This window comes from Hipposideros armiger, unplaced genomic scaffold (genome assembly GCF_001890085.2).
Source record: "Hipposideros armiger isolate ML-2016 unplaced genomic scaffold, ASM189008v1 scaffold_12, whole genome shotgun sequence".
Taxonomy (NCBI): Eukaryota; Metazoa; Chordata; class Mammalia; order Chiroptera; family Hipposideridae; genus Hipposideros; species Hipposideros armiger.
Genome location: NW_017731362.1, coordinates 2,923,994 through 2,946,848, shown reverse-complemented (window position 1 = coordinate 2,946,848; position 22,855 = coordinate 2,923,994). Strand labels below are relative to the sequence as shown.

General features: G+C 34.4%; 1 protein-coding gene across 1 annotated transcript in view; it reads left to right on the top strand.

Annotated features, from left to right (window-relative positions):
- Window positions 1-22,100, top strand: part of TRPM7 (transient receptor potential cation channel subfamily M member 7) — a 58,704-nt gene extending 36,604 nt beyond the window's left edge. Inside the window, exons 20-30 of the mRNA XM_019664038.1 lie at window positions 1,010-1,106; window positions 3,843-3,913; window positions 5,409-5,443; window positions 7,388-7,413; window positions 10,524-10,720; window positions 11,340-11,623; window positions 11,750-11,832; window positions 11,996-12,201; window positions 14,919-14,970; window positions 15,068-15,174; window positions 20,928-22,100. Coding sequence (XP_019519583.1) covers window positions 1,010-1,106; window positions 3,843-3,913; window positions 5,409-5,443; window positions 7,388-7,413; window positions 10,524-10,582 — 288 coding nt within the window. The 3' untranslated portion in view covers window positions 10,583-10,720; window positions 11,340-11,623; window positions 11,750-11,832; ... (2 more) ...; window positions 15,068-15,174; window positions 20,928-22,100. The remainder of the gene's footprint in view (window positions 1-1,009; window positions 1,107-3,842; window positions 3,914-5,408; window positions 5,444-7,387; window positions 7,414-10,523; window positions 10,721-11,339; window positions 11,624-11,749; window positions 11,833-11,995; window positions 12,202-14,918; window positions 14,971-15,067; window positions 15,175-20,927) is intronic.
- The last annotated feature ends 755 nt before the right edge of the window (window positions 22,101-22,855 follow it).

Sequence of the window (22,855 nt, the reverse complement as noted above, 5' to 3'; positions counted from 1 at the left end):
GAATAGGTTCAGTGGACTTCAAGACTATCATCTGCTTGGTGTTTTCCAACCATTTTAATTCTGTGGCATACCTCTAAAGATTTGAATTTTTCATTATATATAATGTCTTAAAGAGGAGGAAAGAACTAAATATTAAATGGGTTGAGTATATTTAGGTAGCCTAACTGACACATGAGGATGAAAAGAAAAAGGAAGAAAAAAAGTAATAAAGAAGTAGAAAGAACAAACAGATCTCTACCAAAGTTGGTTTTATAATTCTTAAAATGTAGACATGTATTCCATATAGGGTTTTTCTTGAACTGCTTTTAACTGAAGTGGATTTTATAAGTAAAGTATTTTGTGGACCTTCATAAGTTTTAGTAGAGCTGTTTATAATTGGAATTATTTAAGCTTAATAAAACTTTTTATCACATTCTTTTTCCTATAAGTAAATATCCTTTTATTAAAAATAGGTACACAGTATATTATTTTGCTTGATTCAGTTTATTTGAGCCAGTATAAGAAAGCCCAGTGTCTCTTATTTTAGTTCTTCCTTATAGTATAATTAGCTCTTCAAGTGGGATGTATTTTATAATTTGGGTATTTATTTGTTCACTTTTTATTAGTGAAGGTAATTTTTTTAGTGTTTTAATTTTGTAGTTGTATACTTGGAGTCTTAGAATTTAAGAGATATTTATCAATACCTTTTAGCAGTTATTCATAAAACTTATTAACTTAGGTGAATTGATAAATGTTTTGTTAATTTCCCCACAGTGTCCTATTTTCTCCCCCAATTTTTTTTTATGAACTTTTTTTATGAAAAAGGATTCATTCCGGTGGATTTATGAACAGTAGCAAGTAGGGTATTTTGATGCAGCTTTTTGAGATAATAAAACAAATAACTAATCTGTAATACACCCTTTAGTGTCCAGATAGAATAAAGCATGTAAAGCTTAAATAGATCTACTTAGAATAATGATTTGAAATTCAGTTCAGTTGTTTTTAAATTGTGTATATGTACAATATGCAGAATGATATTCCTTCTGAAACCACTTTGAAAAACCTGAGTTCTCATGCTGGATTTACGAAGAGTCACAAAACTTCTATTTCTCTTCATTCAGAACAACGTGAGTATTTTGACTATGTGAGTTATGTTAGCAAACATACATATTTAAGCTTTAAATATATTTTATGTATGTCACACCTGAGCAATAATTGTTTCAAGAGTCATAAAATGAAGATTCTGGTCCATCATTGTTGCTATAACCTTGAATAAAACACAGAATCGTAACATTCTAATATTTTTTCACAATTTGTTTAATCCTTAAAGGTGATATATAAAGACTTGCCTTTTACAAATCTGCTGATTTTAACTCTTATAAATGAATCTGTTGTTTTAATCTGTCTAGTCAACATATTTTTCTAATTTATCTTTTAAAAATAGGTAATATATTTATTTGTTTAAAATAAAATATACACACAAGCACTTTGAAAATCGGCCTCCCTCTCACTCCAACCCCACATGTATGTAATCACTATTATCTTTGTTTATCCTTTAGAGTTTCATGCTAATTCAATCATATATTACAATACAGTCTTTTCTACCTCATATCTTTTTTTTTTTTTTAAGATTTTATTGGGGAGTTGGGGGAGGGAACAGCATTGGGGAATCGGGGAAGGGGAACAGATAAGTTGATGGCCTTGGTTCTTCAGTCTAGTTGTGGAGGGCGTCGCTTCACTGGCCCATGTTGGTATTATGATCATTGCACTCTTCACGGCTGAGCCAGATCGGTCGCCGGCCACTGGATGGCGGCTCACAGCAGCTCTGGCTGGCTGCTGGCCACTCACGGTAGCTTATTACAACCCACTGCAGCATATACCATTGCTGGCGACTCACAGCAGCCCAGCTCCAGGTCAAGCTGTTGTTCACCATCTTAGCTATAGAGGGCGCAGCGTCACTGGCCCATGTGGGATCCAAACCAGGGCCCTGCTGCTCAGATCTCACGCTCCCAAGCCAAATCTTAACCAACGAGCCACTCGGCCGGCCCTACCTCATATCTTTTATACAGAAGGTAGCATACCATACATGTTGTTCTGCACCTTTAAGTTTTCACTTAAAAATTAAATGGCTTGGGAGTGTTTCTATATCATGCTTTTTTATGAGTCAAAGTTATATATGCACATAAATTTATTGTACAATTTTTTTATTATGTGCATATAGCCTTTATAAGGCTTCTTAAGAAAAACAGCAGTACCCTGTCTCTGTCACTGTCATTTCTTCTTTCAATCTTTTTTGGTATACAGCAGTATCAAGTTAGGTTTATTCCAGAAATATAAGTTGGTTTAACATTCAAAAATATAATTATTGCATGATAATAACAAATTAAAGAATCATGTGATCATCTCAATAGCTGCATAAAAAGTATTTGATGAAATTCAACATCCATTCATGATTAAAGTTATTAGCAGAACAAGACTAGAATGGCGATTCCTTAATCTGAATAAAGGGTAGCTATAAAAAGTTATCACAAATATAACACTTCATAGTGAAATGTTGAAAGCCTTAAATGGGGAACAAGACAAATATTTTGGCTGTTACCATTTCTATTTAACATCCTAGCCAGAGAAATCAGGGAAGAAAAAGAAATAGTAGAAGGCTTAGGAGAGAAGAAATAAAACTCATCAATTTCAGATAACATAGATGTTATATGTGAAGTTAGCATACTTATAATTTTGCATATCCGTACTTCAGTTTTAGGCAATATCTATTGACCTTCCACCAAAGAAGGCAAGGAGTGAACTCTTTTTTTTTTTTTTCCCTAGCTCTTGGTTCCCCAAAACATATACATATGCACACATGCCTTTGCCCTTTCCCTTCAGTATAATTATGTCATAATTTTGGTGAGATGAACACTAGGTTCTCTGCTACTTGACTAAATTTCTTCAAGATGTTGAAATAGTGTGTACATTTTTTATATATATATATATATATATACTGTCAGTTTCATCATCTTGTAAGTTTTGCCCAGTTTTCCAGTATGTTTCAATCTGGTCTTTTTGCCCTCTACACTTGGAATACAACTTTTGTTCTAAGATTTTCCCTTGACCATTTGTTCTGAGGCATTCCTTTATTGTATCATAAAGTTGTTAACTGTTTCTAAATTAACTTATAATTTAACATCCTGACTTTTTTTTTAATAGACTTATTTTCAAAAGGTGGAATCTTGAGGGGGAAAAGATGAACTATTGTATTTTTACATTACTGTAAAATGATACATATATAAGATTACTAATTGCAACATTGTTATAGTAAGAGATTGAAAGCAGACCAAATGTCTGTCTGTAGGAGTTTGGTTAAATAAATTATTGTGTGTTAATACTATGAAGTTCAATGTATCATCAGAATAGAATAGAGAAGACCTCTGTATACTAATAAAGATCTCCAAGCTCATAGTTAAAAAATGCACAGCAAAACATTCCAAGGTATATAGTATATATTTTGCTACCATTTATATATAAAAAAAGTAAACAAGGGGTATGTATACACAAACACAAGATACCCCTGGAAGGATACACAAGACATTTGGGAACAGGTTAAGAGCAAGCCTTTTTCATACTCTTGTTACTGCCTTTTCACAAAAATAAATTGAATAATTTGAATGTCCTGCCAAGAGACCCATGGGCCTCATGTAACTTATGTTCGGCAGTGTTAGGGAGAGGTATGTAACTTTTATGTTCAGCAGTGTTAGGGAGAGGTTAAGTTACCGTGTGAAAGTTATTCTATTCCTAGAAACGCTTTATGTTTGGTTAGTTAATACTAAAAAAAATTAGTTGTATAATATTTTTTTTCTATTTTCTTCAAGTGAAAAGTAACAGTAGACTGCCATCTACAGAAGAACCTCATGAAGTCAATTCCAAAGCAGCTTTACTACCGGTTTGTAAATTTCAATTAAACAAATGCATATTTTTAAATACATATTTATTAGAGAAGAACTAAAAGATGTGATATTTTGAGATTATATCAGCTTTCAAAAGAATTTTTACCTTAGAAAACTGACATCAGTTTATTGTAGAAGTTACAGAAAAAGCTTCTATAGTGAATAGTCACGAACTTTTAAAGAAAAATTTATGCAAAAGAAAAAGGCAGGAATCTTTGCTTGAATTGAAACTAATTATATGAAGTCATTCCTAGCCAGTTGAGGTAATACTTAGAGTTTACAAATGCTCTTTAAAAGCAGACTCGGGTAGAAAGCAGAGAAATTGTTCCTTTATAGTCAAGTATAGAAATCAAGTTATGATCCGGGATTGTCAAGAACATATTAATTTATATTCTGTACGGAGATAGATTGTATTATTAAAAATCATGTTATTAAAAATTATTTCAATGGGGAAAGGGGGTTAGTGAACATAGAGTTACACAGTAACAATTCCCCCTTTCTGGAAGGATGCATCTGAACCTAAGCAGGATGGTTTTGCCACAAATACAGTTCCATTGAAAATGACCTCACAATGCCAAATTACAAAACTCATGGGAGTCATTTTTTTATACAAATAGTATTAGACCTCTGATAATTGAAGATAGTAGACTTACTGATTTGAAAGTAAACATGATTAAAGTGATTAAAGCCATAAAAGAAAGTGTTACAAATATGAAAAAAAGAAAATAGACTGTGCAAAAAGACTGGCAAATTTGAAAAAAAAATCTAGAGATAAATCAGTGGAGGTGAAAATAACAGCAAAACAGAATAACTAAATTGGACCAGAGTGTAACATAGAATTATAATTAGATGGAAAATGTATTAAGCATAAAGAGACATGGAAAATACCTCTAAATTGGCCTTAAAAGAATACACAGAATTTGAAGAGATTTATAAATGAATTAGAGTTTCGCAAATGGATGAACTATATGAAGATTCAAATTCAGGAAACATTAAGTCCTAAACTAGGGAAGTAAAAATAAATCCACAGCCAGAAATATCATTATAAAACTGCAAAATAAAAACCATATGCACATACACATACAGCAAAAAGGCTTTAATGACATATACCTAAGTGTTATTAGTGATTTCTCTGTTCACAGTTTGCATGATTTTAATTTTTCTCTTTATACTTTGATGTGTTTTTTTGGGAGGCAGGGGTTACACTGTCTTTAGAATCATAAAAACAAATGTGTATTTAAAGCAAATAAAGTAGTCATCAGAAACAAAGAACTAGCTATGTTGTAGGAAATGGCAGTCAGAAAATTCTTTATTCCACTTTGTGGAATGCCCTGTGGTAGTTATACTCATTTATTATTTTATTAGTTCAGTTGTATGAATTAAGGACTTCATATTATTTTTCAGTCCATCATTTTTAAAACGTACCATAGAAAAAAGAGTGTTAAACAGTTATGCTTTTAACTTTTTGTTCATGTTTGTTTTTGACTAAAGGATTGGTTACAAGATAGACCATCAAACAGAGAAATGTAAGTTAGCCTTTTGTTATCACTAGCCTGTAAAGTATCATAGTTATTGAATGTTGTCTCCCCCCCCCCTTTGCATCATCCTTGTAACGCTCCTTTATCTCTGGATAATGATTATATATTTTAAACATCTCCTGTCTTTGTATAAAAGAAATTGGGGGAACTTATTTATTATGTGTTAAAGTATACACTTAAATTTATAATTTTATATAGTTAGATTGTAATTATAGTTAGACTATAATTACAACTGTACTAAAATCTTTCTTATGATACAAATATGATTTTATTATTTTGTTTTCAACTTACTCTTGAATAAATTTGTTCAAAGACTGTAATTGACACTTTAGTTTTTCACTTGAATAACTTCTCTGCCCATCATTCTAATCAGCAAACCTTACACCTGCTTTTGGAAAGCAGTTTGATAATTAGAGCAGTAATACATTGCATACATTAAAGGCCCACATCTTGGTAATAATCCAGAACCAAAAGTGAAAACAAAAGGCAGTCTGACAGGTAATCGTCCCCAGAAAGTAAAAAATTATACGTGTAGATTAAACATAAAGATAAAAATCAAAGATAACTTCTGTATTTCCAACCTGAAAATTAGTATTTTAGGATTCCAAAGGACATTATAAAAAAAGTCATCTTAAACAATTCACTGAATACTGGAAGCATGATAAAGTTACTGTCTGGTATGTACTATTTGAGAAGGGAAGCCAATTTGAGGGAAATTCTTACATATTCCACAGTGTTTTCTCCATTTCTTTCTGTGCCTCAAAAATAGATGTGAATATATGCAGAAGAAAATAAACCAAGTGCCACATGGATATGCAGTTGTTCAAACTTTGGGTATCCTGGCCCTGAATGGCATTTGGAACACCTATCTATAATGTCTCTTAATCACCAAAACCATGGGATGTAAATACAGAATAGGTACTTACAGTTCATTTTAATTCACCTAATGAGGACATTGTCTTACAGAAAGGTGGAGTTGGTCAGCATTCTTTGGGTGCTGAGAAAAGAGTGGTTTATCAGCAGCAGACAAATGATGCTAGGGTCAAGATACTTCCTGTAAGAAAAGGTTTATATTACTAAGGTGAAAATCAACAGGAAATACCAGGATCAGATAGAATGTAAGAACTCGAAAAAAGACTGCAAAGATCTTCTACTGCAGAGGTCCTTTCTGGATCTAGCCCTTTTAATCCTCAGCAAGGCCACTTAGCTGTGTAATGGGAGAGCTAAGCCTCTAACCCTTTTTTTTGATCCCCATTCCACTGTCTTTTCCACTACACCTGTCTCTCTTACTTGCACTGAAATTGGTGGAATTAATAGAACCTTCACTTGGTACCAATATACATTGCTATATAAATAAATATATTCAATATTGAAATTTTTTTTCAACATTAGAAACTGAGTTTTGCAAAATGACATCTACTTGCTGTTTTCTCAGTTTTTTGTCCATCAATTCTATTGCAGTATTTTTAGAATCCTACAAAGTCATTTTCAGGGCATTGTTACAGTATTGGAATGAGTCTCCGCAAATAGAGAAGTCATATTTTACTCTGTTAGTATTGAACTACCACTTAGGCACCAGACTACTAATAATTATGTAAGCATAAATTGGAGGTACAAGTTATTGATAAAGTGTATACATATATATATATACATATATCCGTGTATGAATTTGGCATTGGCTCAAGGGAAATGGCAGATATTCAAACAAAAGTGAATCTGAGGGAGCATTTTCTCAATCCGTTGAGATTTTGCTTCCCGGCAATTGTCAGTTTGGCTCAAATAAACTCATAAGCTTTTTAAAAAAAAGTGTATCTGAATCTCATAACTCCTTATTAATGTTATATTAAATAATCATAATAATTTCATAAAATAAAAAATTATGGTAACCAAAACTAAAATTGTGACATAACATATTTTTTGCTATTTCTTTAGGCCATCTGAAGAAGGAACATTAAATGGTGAGTCCATGTGGTAGAGTTAATGTGAAAAAATAAGGATCATATATGATCACCTGTTATAGCAAATATTATATTATCCTAGGTAAGAAATTATAGACTTCATGTTTTGAAAAGTCAGTATATGCTCCCTCCTTAAAAACAAAAGGTGAGTGTAGTACAAAGTCTTCCCTCAACTACTTTCTCTTCAACACACAAACTCACCATGTGAATGATGATCTCTTTACTGTCACCCCACCCCTCTTCATTCCTGCTACCCAGCCAGCTCTTTCCCTTATTATATTCCCTGTTTTAGTGAATAATGCTCTTTCAGTCAGCTAGGTGAAACCTGAATGGGAGTTGGGGTTTTTTTTGAATTGGGGAATTGGGGGAGGGGAACAGTGTTGGGGAATTGGGGAGGGGGACCAGCCAAGTTGTTGTTCTTCCATCTTAGTTGTGAAGGGCGCCAGTCGCCATCTGGCTGCCCATTGGCAGCTCATGGCCTCTTATGCTCATGGTGCTGTGTTACAATCTTAGTAGCCGGTGGGCGTAGCCACCATCCCATGTGGGAGTTGAACCAGAAGCCTTGTTGTTAGGAGCACATGCTCTCACCAGCTGAGCCATCCTGCCACCTGTTGGCAGCTCAACAGCAGCTCACTTTGGGTGCAACATCACTGGCCCATGTGGAAATCAAACCTGCAGCCCTGTTGCTCAGAGCTTGTGCTCTTAAGCTAACTCTTTTTTTTTTTTTTTAGATTTTTATTGGGGAATTGCGGGGAAGGGGGAGCGCTGGGGAATTGGGGGAAGGGGAACAGACAAGTTGCTGTCATTTTGTTCTTCAGTCTAGTTGTGGAGGATATTGCTTCACTGGCCCAAGTTGGCACCATCATTGCGCTCTTCCTGGGTAAGGCAGATCAGTCGCCGGCTTCTGGACAGCCGCTCACTGCGGCTGCTGGCCGCTCACGCTGGCTGCTGGCCCGCTCACGCTGGCTGCTGGCTACATACGGTAGCCCATGGCAATCCACTGCCACAGAGGCTGCAGCCTACACCGTGGCTGGTGACTCACAGCAGCCCAGCTCCAGGTTGAGCTGTTGTTCAGCATCTTAGCTGTGGAGGGCAGTGGCACTGGCCCTCATATGTGGGATCCAAACCGGGGCCCTCTGGCGTCCCAAACCAGCTCTTAACCATCGTGCCACTTGGCCGGCTAAGCTAACTCTTAACCAACTGAGCTACTCGGCTGGCCCGCAGGAGTTATTTTTGACCCCCCTGACCTCACACTCACAAAGTCCTGTTGTATTTACCTCTTAAATCTCTCTAGAATCCATCCTCCACTGTACATCCTGATGCTGCTTTCAGTTCAGACCTTCATCATTTTTTTAAGCTCTTATTAAAGTATATAATATGTATATAGAAAAGTGCAGATAAGCCTCCACCTCAATGAATTCTCAGTAAGTGAGCATACCCATGTAATCAGCACCCAGATCCCAAAATAGAATGTTGCCACTATCTCAGCTTCTTGTGTCCCCTTCTTATGTTAACTCCTAACCCAAAATAACACAATAGATTAGTTTTGTGTGTGTGTGTATAGTATATAAATGGAATCATAAAATATGTACTCTTTTGTGTCTGACTTCTTCCTGCTAATATATGTTTATGAGATTCATCAATATTGCTGTTTATAGTGGTGGTTTGTGTATTCTCACTACTGTACAGTATTTCCTTGTATGAATATATTGAATTTACTTATCCATTCTGCTATTTGATGGGCATTTCAGCAGTTTCCAATGTGTGCCTATTATGAATAATGCCGTTATAAGTGTTCTTGTTCGTGTTGTTTGGAAAATACATGTATTTATTTTCTGTTGGGTATATACCTAGGAGTGGAATTGCTAAGTGATGAGTATGCCTATGTTCACATTTATAATTACTGCCAAATAGGTTTTCGAAGTGGTTGTGCCGGTTTGGCCTCCTTTCTAGTCAATTATTCTGCCACCAAAATGATTCTTCTAAAAGATCTGATCTTGTCACTTCTCTGCTTCACATTTTTTCCACTGTCATTGCACTGTCAAAATCCAGTATGCACAAAATCCAGTATCCTTTCTTAGCATGGCATATTTGACTCTTAACAATTTGGTATTCCCTGCTTCTGTAGCTTTACCTTCTACAGGTATGTTACACTCTTGTTTATTAATTTGCAATCTTGGTTGCATATACTAATACTTATAAAGAATCACTTGTATGATGACACATACCAACAGAATTATTTGGAATGAGATCTGGGTAGGTGTATGTTGAGAGAGCCCCATAGGTGATTCTTATACCAGCCTTTAACTGCTCTTCAACCAGGAGGCATTTGGTACCCCTCCTCTATAGTCCTCTCCTCTATAGTCCTATAATGAGAGAGAGAGAGAGAGAGAGAGAGAGAGGGAGAGAGAGAGGGAGAGAGGGAGAGAGGGAGAGGGAGAGGGAGAGAGAGAGGGAGAGAGAGAGGGAGAGAGGGAGAGAGAGGGAGAGAGAGTTTACGTGTACATACACACATGTATATGTATTTTGCATTTATCACATAGTATTGAAACTGTTGACTAACTTCCTTCTGCAAGACAATAGGTTCTTTTTCATTTATATTCTAGAAACAACACATAGAAGATTCAATTTACTTTCCACTTTTTTCACTACAGTTAAAAAGTAAAGTCCTCAGTTACATTGAGAGATGGAGGAGGGGCTTTTTTGGTATGTTTAATATTCCAGAAGTTCATCTTCTCATGGTCAGCCCACTAAAATGGTTACATGGCTACAGGCCCCAGTCCCCAAAGGTCTGAAACTAAAAAATATTTTTCTTTTTGAATAGGGGGTATAGGAAGAATGGTGTTTATTTATGATAGGAGAGTGTGAAATATCATGTGCTTTTTTCCCTTCCAGGTTTTTGAGTGCACAGTTACCACTAATCTGGCATAATGAAATAGGGTACTATGGCACATGAGCAACATGTTTTATTATAATACTTGTTTTATCTGGTTTTGTGAAGAGAGTTTATATGAAGGAAACTTAGGACAATTATATGAGAATATCTGGGCAAACATTTATGTGGCATCAGTACTTTTAAAAGGGTCTCATTTGTTTATTTGCCATTTTAGGTCTCGCTTCTCCATTTAAGCCAGTTATGGATACAAATTACTATTACTCAGGTCAGTAATATTAAAAACAAAATTTAATAATATTTTTAGCTTTTAGGGTTTTCATTTATTTCTCTCTCATTTTTATGCAGCTGTGGAAAGAAATAACTTGATGAGATTATCCCAGAGCATTCCATTTACACCTGTGCCTCCAAGAGGTAAATTCAAAAAGTAAAGAAAAGGGAACATAACTTGATTAATTTGTGATTTTTAGTTAGAATATAGGGCACGGGGTGGTGACAGAAAGAAGAATCACGTTAGTAAGTGTCAATTTCATATAAATTTTAATTAGCCTGACTGCTATAAGAGTCAGGTATGTTTTAATAGAAAAAGGAAGCATCAGAAATATTGAATTTCTCTTTTTCTTGTATATCCAGAAGCAGTGATATATTCTAATTAAGAAGCTCTTAATCCCTTGTCTGGTAGTGAAAGCATAGATAAATCAGCATCACAGGGTTTATAGAATAGAAAGTTCTAACCTTCTGTCTAAAAGTTTAATTTAGAGTGTTTAGAGCCACAGGTGCTTTCTAAAAGTTTTTCTTGAAAATGAATACAATTTCAAAAGTGCTTATCGTTATTAAACACACTTGAATTTAGAAATGTTAGATTGATTTCTGAGCATTTGTTGTCCTTTAATTTTTTGTATAAAACTGCAATTTGGCTCTTCTGTTCTATTGCTTACTTAATATGAACCAAAGATACCTTTCAGTTTTATTCCACTTTGTCATTTTTAAAGAGTTACAATGTGACCTTAAAATGTATTCATTTATGTTGCAGGTGAGCCTGTCACAGTGTATCGCTTGGAAGAGAGTTCACCCAACATATTGAATAACAGCATGTCTTCTTGGTCACAGCTAGGCCTTTGTGCCAAAATAGAGTTTTTAAGTAAAGAGGAGATGGGAGGAGGTTTACGGAGAGCTGTGAAAGTACAGTGTACCTGGTCAGAACATGATATCCTCAAATCAGGGCATCTTTATATTATCAAATCTTTCCTTCCTGAGGTGGTTAACACATGGTCAAGTATTTACAAAGAAGATACAGTTCTACATCTCTGTCTCAGAGTAAGTGCTAATGAATGTATAACAGTAGAACATTATTTGAGCTTCATGTTTTCACTTTTAAAATATAATAAACCAAGTAAAATCTTAGTTTCAGTGTTGAAAAGGGTTTATTTTTCTGTTCTGTAGGAAATTCAGCAACAGAGAGCAGCACAGAAACTCACATTTGCCTTCAACCAAATGAAGCCCAAATCCATACCATATTCTCCAAGGTAAATCTTTAAATTTTTCTGGGATCTTTTAGGGGTATGTGGATAGCATTCTCTTTTGACTTTCATTATTGATGCTGAATATGTAATTATTCATTCATTTTAAAGATCAATTAGACTTTTATTGGCAAAACTGTTAGTAATATTTATAACTGTTTTTTATAAGGTTCCTTGAAGTTTTCCTGCTGTATTGCCATTCAGCAGGACAGTGGTTTGCTGTGGAAGAATGTATGACTGGAGAATTTAGAAAATACAACAATAATAATGGTGATGAGATTATTCCAACTAATACATTGGAAGAGATCATGTTAGCCTTTAGCCACTGGACTTACGAATATACAAGAGGGGAATTACTGGTACTTGATTTGCAAGGTAAATTTATTAAAATACTTTTAAAGTGTAATTGTACAGTAGGCTCTTACCTATTTATATGTTGTGAATGATTTACAGAAATCTGCTAATTTATAAGTAGGTAAAATCTTAGGTCAGTAGAGTCTATTTAAAAGCAAGTCGGTAACTGCCATAGCATACAGCCATCAGGGCCTTGAATATTTGCATCTCTGGCTATCTTAATTATTATTTAGTTAATATAAATGTTTGATAAGCAAAAATGTAAAATCCCCTATTCTACTCTCACATATATAGCCTTAGTCTTAAAAATATGAAGACCGTTTCTTTAAAACAGTAAAAGTATCTATTGTTCCTGGTGTTTATGTTGTCTCTTACTATGAACTAAACTACCTAAACGGTTAGTGGATTGAAACAGGCATTTTATTTGCTTATAGTTGTTTGGCTCAGGAATTTGGACAGGGCCTAGTGGGGATGGCTCATCTCTGCTGTCCCCTCGGAAGGTTCAAAATGGCTCAGTACTAGTTTGCACAGCTTGACTGGACTCAAATGTCGGAGGCCTCTGTACTCTGACAGCTGAATTCCTCAGTTCTCCACAAAGTGATATTGCTAACAAACATGGGCTTTCTCATAGCATGGTAGTTTCAAGTAGCTAGATTTCTTACATGGTAACTGGCTTCCTCCAGAGAGAAAGCAGAAACTCTTAGGATCAGGCCCAGAACTGGCCCAGATCCCTTCTTCCACATTTTACTGGTCAAGGCTGTAAAGACAGACCAGATTCTAAAGGTAGGGAATACATTCCAGCACTTGATTGGTGGAGCCATGTTATAAGGAGGGGAAAACTGGTCATAGACATCTTTGTTGACAGTGTGTCATACATGTAAAAAAAAAAAAAAAGGAAAAGAAGTCATGCCTGGGATTGGGCAGATTTGCTTAGAGTAATGTCTGTGCATCTTCACGACGGGTCAGAGGCAAGTAAAATTGACCATGTTGCCAGCTCTGCCTAGATGATGGTTTCACATTGTAGCTCTCATAATTTTTTCCCTAAAGAGCAGCCTTAATTTCAAATGTCAACACAGACCAGATTTCAACCTCACATAACTTGTTTACAATGTTTGTCACTTCATGACTTCTTTCATTATATAGATACAAATATAAAGTATTTGTTGAAAAGCAAGCAGTTGGTGTTGATTTAGCTCAAGAAAGATAATCTGTAAAAATGCCTATTCTTTTTACAGTAGTTCATCATTTTACACAAATGATAAGTGATATATATTGTGAAAAGCTGATGTTTATTATTAGACAGGCAAGTCCAATTAAATAAAAAGGATTTTAAAGTATATTCTTAAATAAGCATCATTTAACTATCTCCAAACATGTGTAGGAAGTGAGGCTAAACAGATTTTGTCTACACTTAATTTAAAAGATGTCAGTTATTTTCAGTAAGCAAACTAGTTTTGATGTTTTCTACATAATTAATATGTTCATGGAGCCATTTTTCAAAGAAATATTGTAGATGTTTACTGCAAATAGTTAATTTAGAAAAATATAAAGAACAAAGTGTACTCTTTTTGGGTTTTTTTTTAACCTCTTAAGACAAATACACAAATACACAGGCACTTTTTTCTTTTAATCATTTTGTGTTGTGTTGTGATTTTTTTCCAACTGGGATCATGCACACGGGTGTTTGTTTTTATTTGTTTTTTTTCCACTTAACAATATATCATGGGCATCTTCTGGGTCATTACTAATGAATCTGAGTTATTCTTTTTAATAGCTGCAGGATAGTCTGTAGTATGGAGGTAATAGCATGATTTATATCCTCTATTGAGAGACATTCACCCTATTTGTAGTTTTTTGTTTTGTTTTTGATTGGGTGTTTTGTTTTTTGGCTATTACAAACAGTGCTGCAACAAACATACTCGTGTACTCCTATTTTTACTTCCATCAAGTAGATTCCTAAATTGGGTTAATAAGAAGAGATGAGTGCAGTTTTAATACCTACTGCCAGGTTACTTTTCCAAAAGGTTGTAGGAATTCATACTCAACACTGTGAGTGCCCATTTCTCCCCAATCTCTCCAGGATTGGATATTCTTAATTTTTGCTAATCTGATGAGTAGAAAGTAGTATCATGTTTTTAATTCTGTTTTTTCCTATTGTGAAATTGTAACCATTATATTAGATTTCATCCTGGTGGGTTAACTATGATTATTCGTATGTCAGTTGGCGTTCTTTATTTATTTATAAGAATGAATAGATGGAAGAGACTGAAAAGATTTAACCACACTTTTGACAACCTCTGGGGAGGGCTGGAGGTAAAGGAAGATGTCCACCATTTTATTCTTCATGCCTTTAAGAACCTAATTGTTCTTTGCTAACTGAGGTTAACAAGGACATATTGTGTAGATCTTTTACGTAAGGAGATATTTGCTTGCAACCTTGACCCTGTTGCACAGAAGCTAGTGCCATCAGGAGCTCACATGCATACCTACCAATTCTCACATTTAACTGGTTCACATTGCAGGAATTGTGTTTGTTCCTGATGTGGTGTTGAAGTCATAAGTTAAGTTATGAAATATCAAGAGAGAAAAACTACACTCTTTTGAATAATTTGACATTGTGTAATGGTCAATGGGTTGATGATGCTAGAAAACCTCTCATGACTATTTTTATTATGCAGATGTCAATGTTTACATCAATTATGTAATATAAATTGTCTTTTTTATATATATGTATAAAGGAGTGGGTGAAAATTTGACTGACCCATCTGTGATAAAAGCAGAAGAAAAGAGGTAATAAGTTTTAATAATTCATTAAGACTTAATTTCACAACTTTAAATTCCACATTTCTATTTGCATAAACTTGTTTTTTAACTACCAATTCCGTAGATCCTGTGATATGGTTTTTGGCCCAGCAAATCTCGGAGAAGATGCAATAAAAAACTTTAGAGCAAAACATCACTGTAATTCTTGCTGTAGAAAGCTTAAACTTCCAGGTAAACATTTTCTTAATCAATGTAATATATAAATTGTTAGCAAAGTTTGTTACTACAATGCTTTCTTTTTAAGGCCAGAGACACAAATACACATTGTTGGTTATAAATGGATCTATGCTTTCTTTCATTACTTATAAAAACACAAAGTTCATTTGTTTAATACATATTTATTATGCTAAATGCCAGGAATTGTGCTAGATGTTAACAATACAATAGTGACTCAAACGTGGTCCCTGCCCTCAATGCAGTTTAGTCAAATCTTGAATACTGACAAGATTAACAGGGAGTTAGTTATAGGACTCATAAATGCCAAGCAGAAAAGACAGAACAGGTAAATAGATCACTTAACACACGCTTAGAGGTCAGAGGGTGCTGCTACCTAGGGAACTGGTAGCTTTGCCTAAAACTGAAGGATGAATAGACTTTCAAGTTAGCCTGGCAAAGAGTTGAGAAAAGAGTACTCCATGAAAGCCAAGATCAGAAACTGCAGATACATTTCTTTCATGATCGTAACTTCATCTTTGTATTTGAAGAATTATAAGTTATTACTGAATTGTAAGTTATAGTATAAACCAGTGGTTCTCACCCTTTGGTGTGCATCTTAATTTCCTGTGGAACTTTCTAAAAATTACAGATGCCTGGGACTCACCTGGAGCTGTATTTTTATAGTTCCTCTCACTATGACCAATAATGTAGTTGTTAAGAGCTTGGACTTGGGAGCCAGACTGCATAGCTTTAGAGAACACCTAATTGTTCATTGTTAGTATACAGAAATACTGTTGTGTTTTTGTTGTTCTGTATAGTGCATCCTGCAACCTTGCTAAACTTATCTTTCGGAGTTTTGTTGGTTTTTTTGTAAACTCCTTGGAATTTTCTGTGTACACAGTAGAGACAGTTGTCACTCCTTTTCCACCCTGTATGCATTTTATTTCTTTTTCTTGACTTTTTGCAAGGAATTCCAATAGGTAGGAATAATGAGAGTAGACATCCTTGCTTTGGTCCCAAGGGAAAAAACATTCAGTCTCTCACCATTAAGATGATTTTAGCTGTAAAGGATTTTACAGATGCACTTTGTTAAGTTAAAGAAGTTTGCTTTTACTTATTTCTTGAAAATGCTTATCCTGAATGGATATTGAATTTTGTCAGATGTTTTTCTCTGCATCTATTTATACAATCATTTTTCTTCTTTAATTGGTTAACATTATATTGTATTACATTTATTTTTGAAATGTTGAACCAGTCTTGAATTCCCAGGATAAACTACACTTTCTCATAATATATTATCTTTTTTTATGTATTGCTGAAATCAATTTGCTAATATTTTCTTGAGGATTTTTGCATCTATGTTCATGAAGAAAATTGATCTATAGGGTTTTTTTTTTTCCTTTGTACTGTCTTTGTCTTGTTTTGATATCAGGATAATATTAACCTTAAAAATAAGTTAGAAGTGTTCACACCTCTTCTGGTTTTGGGAATAGATTATGTATATAGAATTGATATCCCCACTTTAATGTTTTGTAGAATAGCCTAGTAAAACCATTTCAATCTAAAGTTTTCTGTGTCGGATGGTTTTTAACAAGTGTTTGGGTTTTTTTAATAAATATAGGACTGTTGAGGTTATCAGTTTCTTTTTGAGTTAGTTTTAGTAGTTTGTGTCTTTCAAGGAAGAAACTGGTCCATTTTATTTGAATTGTCAGATTTATGGGCATAGTTATTTATATTAATATTTTATTTTTTTAATGTCTGTGGGGTCTGTGGTGAGTTATGTCTTTTATTATGGTAATTTGTGCTTTTGCTTCTTGGTCAGTCTGGCTAAAGGCATGTTGATTTTATTGATACTTTCAAAGCACCAGCTTTTGTTTTCATTGTTTTACTCTAATTTCATCTTCCGACTGGCTCTGGATTTAGTTTTTCTCTAGTTTGTTAAGGTAAAAGCTTATTGATTTGAGACCTTTTCTAAGAAAAACATTTAGTGCTATAAATTTCCCTGTAAACATTGTGTTAGCTGCATCCCATAAATTTTGGTATGTTTTATTTTTGTTTTTATTCACTTAAAAATATTTCTTATTTCTCTTGATATTTCCTCTTTGACCTATGGATTACTTAAAAGTGTCTTTTTTACTTCTCAAATATTTGTAAATTTTCCAGTTGTCTTTTTGTTATTGATTTCTTATCTAACTTGATTAAAATAAGAGAACATACTTTGTGTGATTTCAATTAAAATTTTTCTAACCATTTAATAGTCTCTCTGGTGAACGTTGCATATGCACTTGAAGAGAATATTCTGCTGTTGAGTGGTGTGTCTATAAATGTTAATTAAGGAAAGTTTTGATAGTGTTCAGGATTTTTTATATCCTTGCTGATTTTCTGTCCACTTGTTATTGATTACTTAAGAAAGGAGGTTTCTAAGCGTAATTGTGGATTCATCTGTTTTGCCTTTCAGCTTTATTTTTCATTTATTTTGAAGCTTTGCTGTTAGGTTCATTTCCATTTACAGTTGTTATATCTTCTTGGTGAACTGATTCTTTTTAGCAGTATGTAATGCCATGGTAATTTTCCTTGTTCTTAAGTCCCCTGCGTCTGATATTAACATAGCTACTTTAGCTATCTTTTAATTAGTAGTTTCATCAGATATCTTTTCCCATTCTTTTTTACCTATATATATATTAATTATATTTAAAGTGTTTCTGGTAAACAGCATATAGTTGGGTCCTTGGTTTAATTTGTTTGTTTCTTTGTTTTTTAAAGATTTTGTTGGGGAATTGGGGAAAGGGAACAGTGTTAGGGAATTGGGGAAGGGGAACGGCCAAATTGTTGTCCTTCAATCTTAGTTGTGGAGGGCGCAGCTAGCTCAGCTCCATGTCCAGTCGCCATCCGACCGCCTGACAGCAGCTCGCAGCCGCTCAGCTCAAGGTGCTGTGTTCAGTCTTAGTTACGGGTGGGCATAGCCCACCAGCCCATACAGGAGTCGAACTGGCAACCTTGTTGTTAGGAGCACATGCTCTCACCAGCTGAGCTGGCAGCTCAGCTCAGGCACAGCTCACTGGCCCATGTGGGAATCAGACTGCTGACTCTGTTCCCACAAGTTCTGCTCAGAACTTGCTCTCTTAAACAACTGAGCCACTTGGCTGGCCCCATTGTTTTCTTAAAATATGTTTTTACCCTATTCTCTCACCCTCTTCCCTCTGGGACTCCAGTTATACATTCGTTACATTGCTCAGCTCAGGCGCAGCTCACTGGCCCATGTGGAAATCGAACCAGCGACCCTGTTGCTCAGAGCTCATGCTCTTAACCAACTGAGCCACTCGGCCAGCCCCTTAATTTGTTTTTTTAAATCTCATGATTCCCATCTTTAATTGGTGTTTTAGACACTTTACATTTTTTTTCCTCAGATTAAACTCTGTAACATTTAATGTAATTATCGATATGGTTAGATTTAGATCTGCTGTTTTATCATTTTCTGATTGATATCTCTGGTTTGTTTTTTTTTGGGGGGGGTCCCTCTATCTGTTTTAGTATTCTATTTTATCTTTATGTTATGGTTCCTCTTTAGTTATCTAAGAATGTGCGTATTTTGCCTTCATTCCTGTAGGATATTTTCACTGATGTAGAATTTTAGGTTGACCCTTCATTTTAAACACTTAAAAAATATTCTGTTGTCTTCTGGCCTGTATTATTTCTGATGAAAACGTCACAGTCATTTGAATTGTTCTTTCCCTATATGTGATGTGTCATAATCTAGCTCTTTTCAAGATTTGTTCTTTATCTTTAGTATTCAACAGTTTAATTCTAATATTTCTAGTTGTGGCTTTCTATGAGTTTATTTAGTTTCAGGTTTATTTAGCTTCTTGAATTTGCATATTTATAACTTACATTAAATTTGGGGAGTTTTAAGCTTTTACTTCTTCAAATATTTGTTCTGCATCGATCTCTTTTCATCTCTTTCTGGGTTCCCATAATAAGAATGTTAGACCTTTGATTACTATCCCCCAGGATCTTGAGACTAATTTGTCCATGGTTACACTATTAGTTAGCAACATTAACAGGGCATGATTTATAATTTTCTCCATTGTTCTTTGTGTACAATGCAGCTACAAATTAGTTTGCATTCCCTAAGGCCATACTGGCATAGTATTGAATTCAAAATTTATCAAAAATTATTCATGCAGTAGCAAGTACTTGGATGTGTTTGTGTTATTGAATATAGACTGTTACTCAAATTAAAATGAAAGTTTGTATCCTGAGTGTCAGTCCTATTTTATATGGAGATAAAAATATAAGGGTAAATACATGAATATGGTTGAATTATAAATTTGATATTACTGCATTGTTTCCCAATTCTGCAACTATTGTCCTATATACCCATAACTCCCTAAGTGATTTCATCCTATCCCACATCTGTAAAGGCAGTCTACATACTGATAGTACCAAATTAACTGAAGCCTCAACTTCTTTCCTGAGCTCCTATTTTTATATTCAGTTTCCTACATTTATTCTTGGATAACCGAAAGCATCTTTATAAATAACATGTTCATTCCAGAACTTTTGACTTTTATTTTATACCCTCACTCAAAAAAACTTGGCTTCCCCATCTCATTAATGGTTACATAATTGCTCAGGCTCAAAACCTAAAACCTAGCCAATTCCTTTTTTTCCTCTCACCTTTCAGAACCAATCTGTCAGATTCTGTCTACTCTAATTCTGAAATCCTAGAATTCATCAATTTCTCTTTATCTACATTGCCACCATTTTGTTTCCTGGGTTCTTACCATTTGCCTCCTAATAAGACTTCACATGGTAATCAGAATAGTCGTTTAAAAAAACAAATCTGACTTTTCTCCCTTAAGACTGCTTAAAACCTTTCAGTGGATTTTCGTTGTAATCTGTACTCCTTACCATTAATCAGGGGTCAGCAATCTTTTCTGTAAAAAGGCAAGGTAGCAAATATTTTAGGCTTTATGTGCCATATGGCCTGTGTCACAGCTACCTAGCTCTACTATTGTAGTGCAGAAATAGGCATAGAGATTCTAGAAACAAACGATTGTGGCTTTTTTCCAACAAAACTATTAATAAAAACAGCCAAGCAGATTTGGTGCGCAGACTGTAGTTTGATAATGCTTGGCCATTAACTGCTGCTTGACCTCATTTTCTGCTAGTCTTCCCATCGTTCATTGTATGGAAACAACACTATCTTCATGCCATTCTGAGAATGCACCAAGTCCATTTCATTCTTATAGTCTGCCGTTAACCTTCCTCTGCTTAAAATACTCCCCCTAGAGCTTTAATAGGTCATTTCTCAATATTCAGGTCTTCACTCAAATGTTACTCCTATAGCTTTTCCATACAACTCTGTCTAAAAGAATCACCTTATACCATCTCTCATCTGGCCCTCATCACATTGTTTTCTTCAAAGCACTTGTTACTACTTATAATTCTGTCATTTTTCTATTTCTTCACCCCCTAGAATATAAGTTCCTTGAGAGCAGGGACCTTTTCTGTCTTGTTCATTGTTATATTTCCACACTTACATGAGTTAATGATTCATGGTCAGAGCATAATAATTATTAGATGGATGAATGTCTGATTTCATTTTATATGTGTATAAATTTTGTGACTTTTTGAATTTATAACAACCTTGGTAGAAAGTAGATCTGGCATGTTTAGAGAAAAATTGATGTAGAAATGTTCTTAATTTTTCTTTTCTAAGAAATACTGATTTTTTTTTTCTTTTTTTGTTGCAATGGTGACTATAGACCTGAAGAGGAATGACTATACACCTGATATAATTATATTTCCTCAGGATGAGCCCTCTGAGGATGTGACTCTTCAGTCTGGAAATTCCACCAAAGAATCAGAATCAACTAATTCTATTCGTCTGATGTTATAACTGAATCATTGGTTTTGCTTACACCTCACAACAATGTTACTCTGTCGCTTTTCCTTCATGAGGAAATTGTTTGGTAATATAGAAAAGTATGTGCAAATTGAATATACTGACTCTGGCACAATTAAAAGGTCAATATTTTTTGGACCTGATGAAACTAGTCAGTCAGGAGCTCCCTATAGGATACAGCTAGCAGCTGTTAAATTTAAAAGTAAAGGAAAATTAGTATTTGTAATTTTTTAAAGGGCTCTTTTCAGCAGAGGATTTCATTTTACTTTGTTCTGATGAGGATGATACCCTCTCTCATGTGGTGCAATACCATTAACCAAAGTTGTGTGTTCGTGCAGGTGTTATTGGCAGCTGGTTTACTGCCATTCAGCTAGCGAAATGAAGAAATCACCCAGCCTTCCGGTTAAATGGCAGTCAGACGTCTTCCTCAGTGTGTTTCAGTGTGTTCGGTGATGATGTCACTTAGTTCCTAGCTAGATGCTTGTTGGCCACAGGACAGGTGGTGACTTATTATTTCTAGATCCACAGGGATGTAAGAAGCCTGAACTCAAAATCATTTTTTAAGAGGGACTTTATGAATCAGGTTTAGGCTCCATATTTAAAGGTAGAGCCAGTTTTTGTTAAATAGAACCCAAATTGTGTGGAAGTATTAGCAGTTTTTTTTTTAGAACATTTTTTTATCAAGTCATTGTTAAGTAGAAGAAAGCCATGGTAGATCTGGTATAACCTAAATATATCCAAGGAGAAACTTAACTCTGTTCAAGAGAAGTTACCTTGTGAGAAAAGTTAGTACTTTTTCCCTGTCTGTATCTGTCATGACAACCTGGAAGTTACATACTTCTCCAAAGATTTTCTTGACCAGTATACCAAATCAGGATGTAAACATGAACTCGTGCATCTATTTAAAATTGTGTCGGGACATCCAAACATGAATTTTGTTTGTGGTACTTATTTAAGAAGTTGAGTTGGATAATTATGTCGGGAGATTGCAATGCAACTTTATGTCAATAAAATGTAGTTTAACTGCCCCAGATATTGTTGAATACTCAACAGCAAGAAAAGCTTTTCATCTGACTAAAGTTTTATGCTTTGATATTTTTTCTTTTTTTTTCCCTTTTCATTTGTCTCCTAGGTACTAATTTTAATTTTTATTTGGGGGCAGCAGTGTAAATCTTATTTGTATTCAGTAGTGTATCTTATAGATACAGACGAGGCAAGAGATGAGCTGTTTAAATAGTGTTTAATATTGATGGGGGAGACAGAAAAATGTATTAAATATATTATATACATTTTGTATATCATTAAATCTTTAAAAGAAATTAAATAAATTTATTCTTGTTTACAGATGTTTAGTGAGTTTTAATCATTCTGAAAAAGTATCTGATATTTTCAGAATGTTAATTTGTTTACAGAGTATTTTTTTTAAATGAATCATTTGTACACCTGTGCTTTTTATCCCATCTTGTACAATATTTAAAGTGGTCTTGGTTTCCTACTGTTTTTTTTTTAATCTGCTTCTTGTTATGCCAGAAAATGGGAATGTGGGTTATCTATTGACGTTTAATTTTATGTTGGTTATTTTTACAGGATAATAATAGCGAACATTTATTTAGTAGTTAATATATATGCAGGCAGTATTCTTAAGTACTTTACATGTATTAACCTATTTAATCCTCATAACAATCCCATGAAATAGGTGTTACTATTATCTTATTTTGCCAATTGGGAAGTCAAGGCATTAGGTAAAGGAACTTTCCTAAGATTCTTATTAGTAAATAACAGCACTAG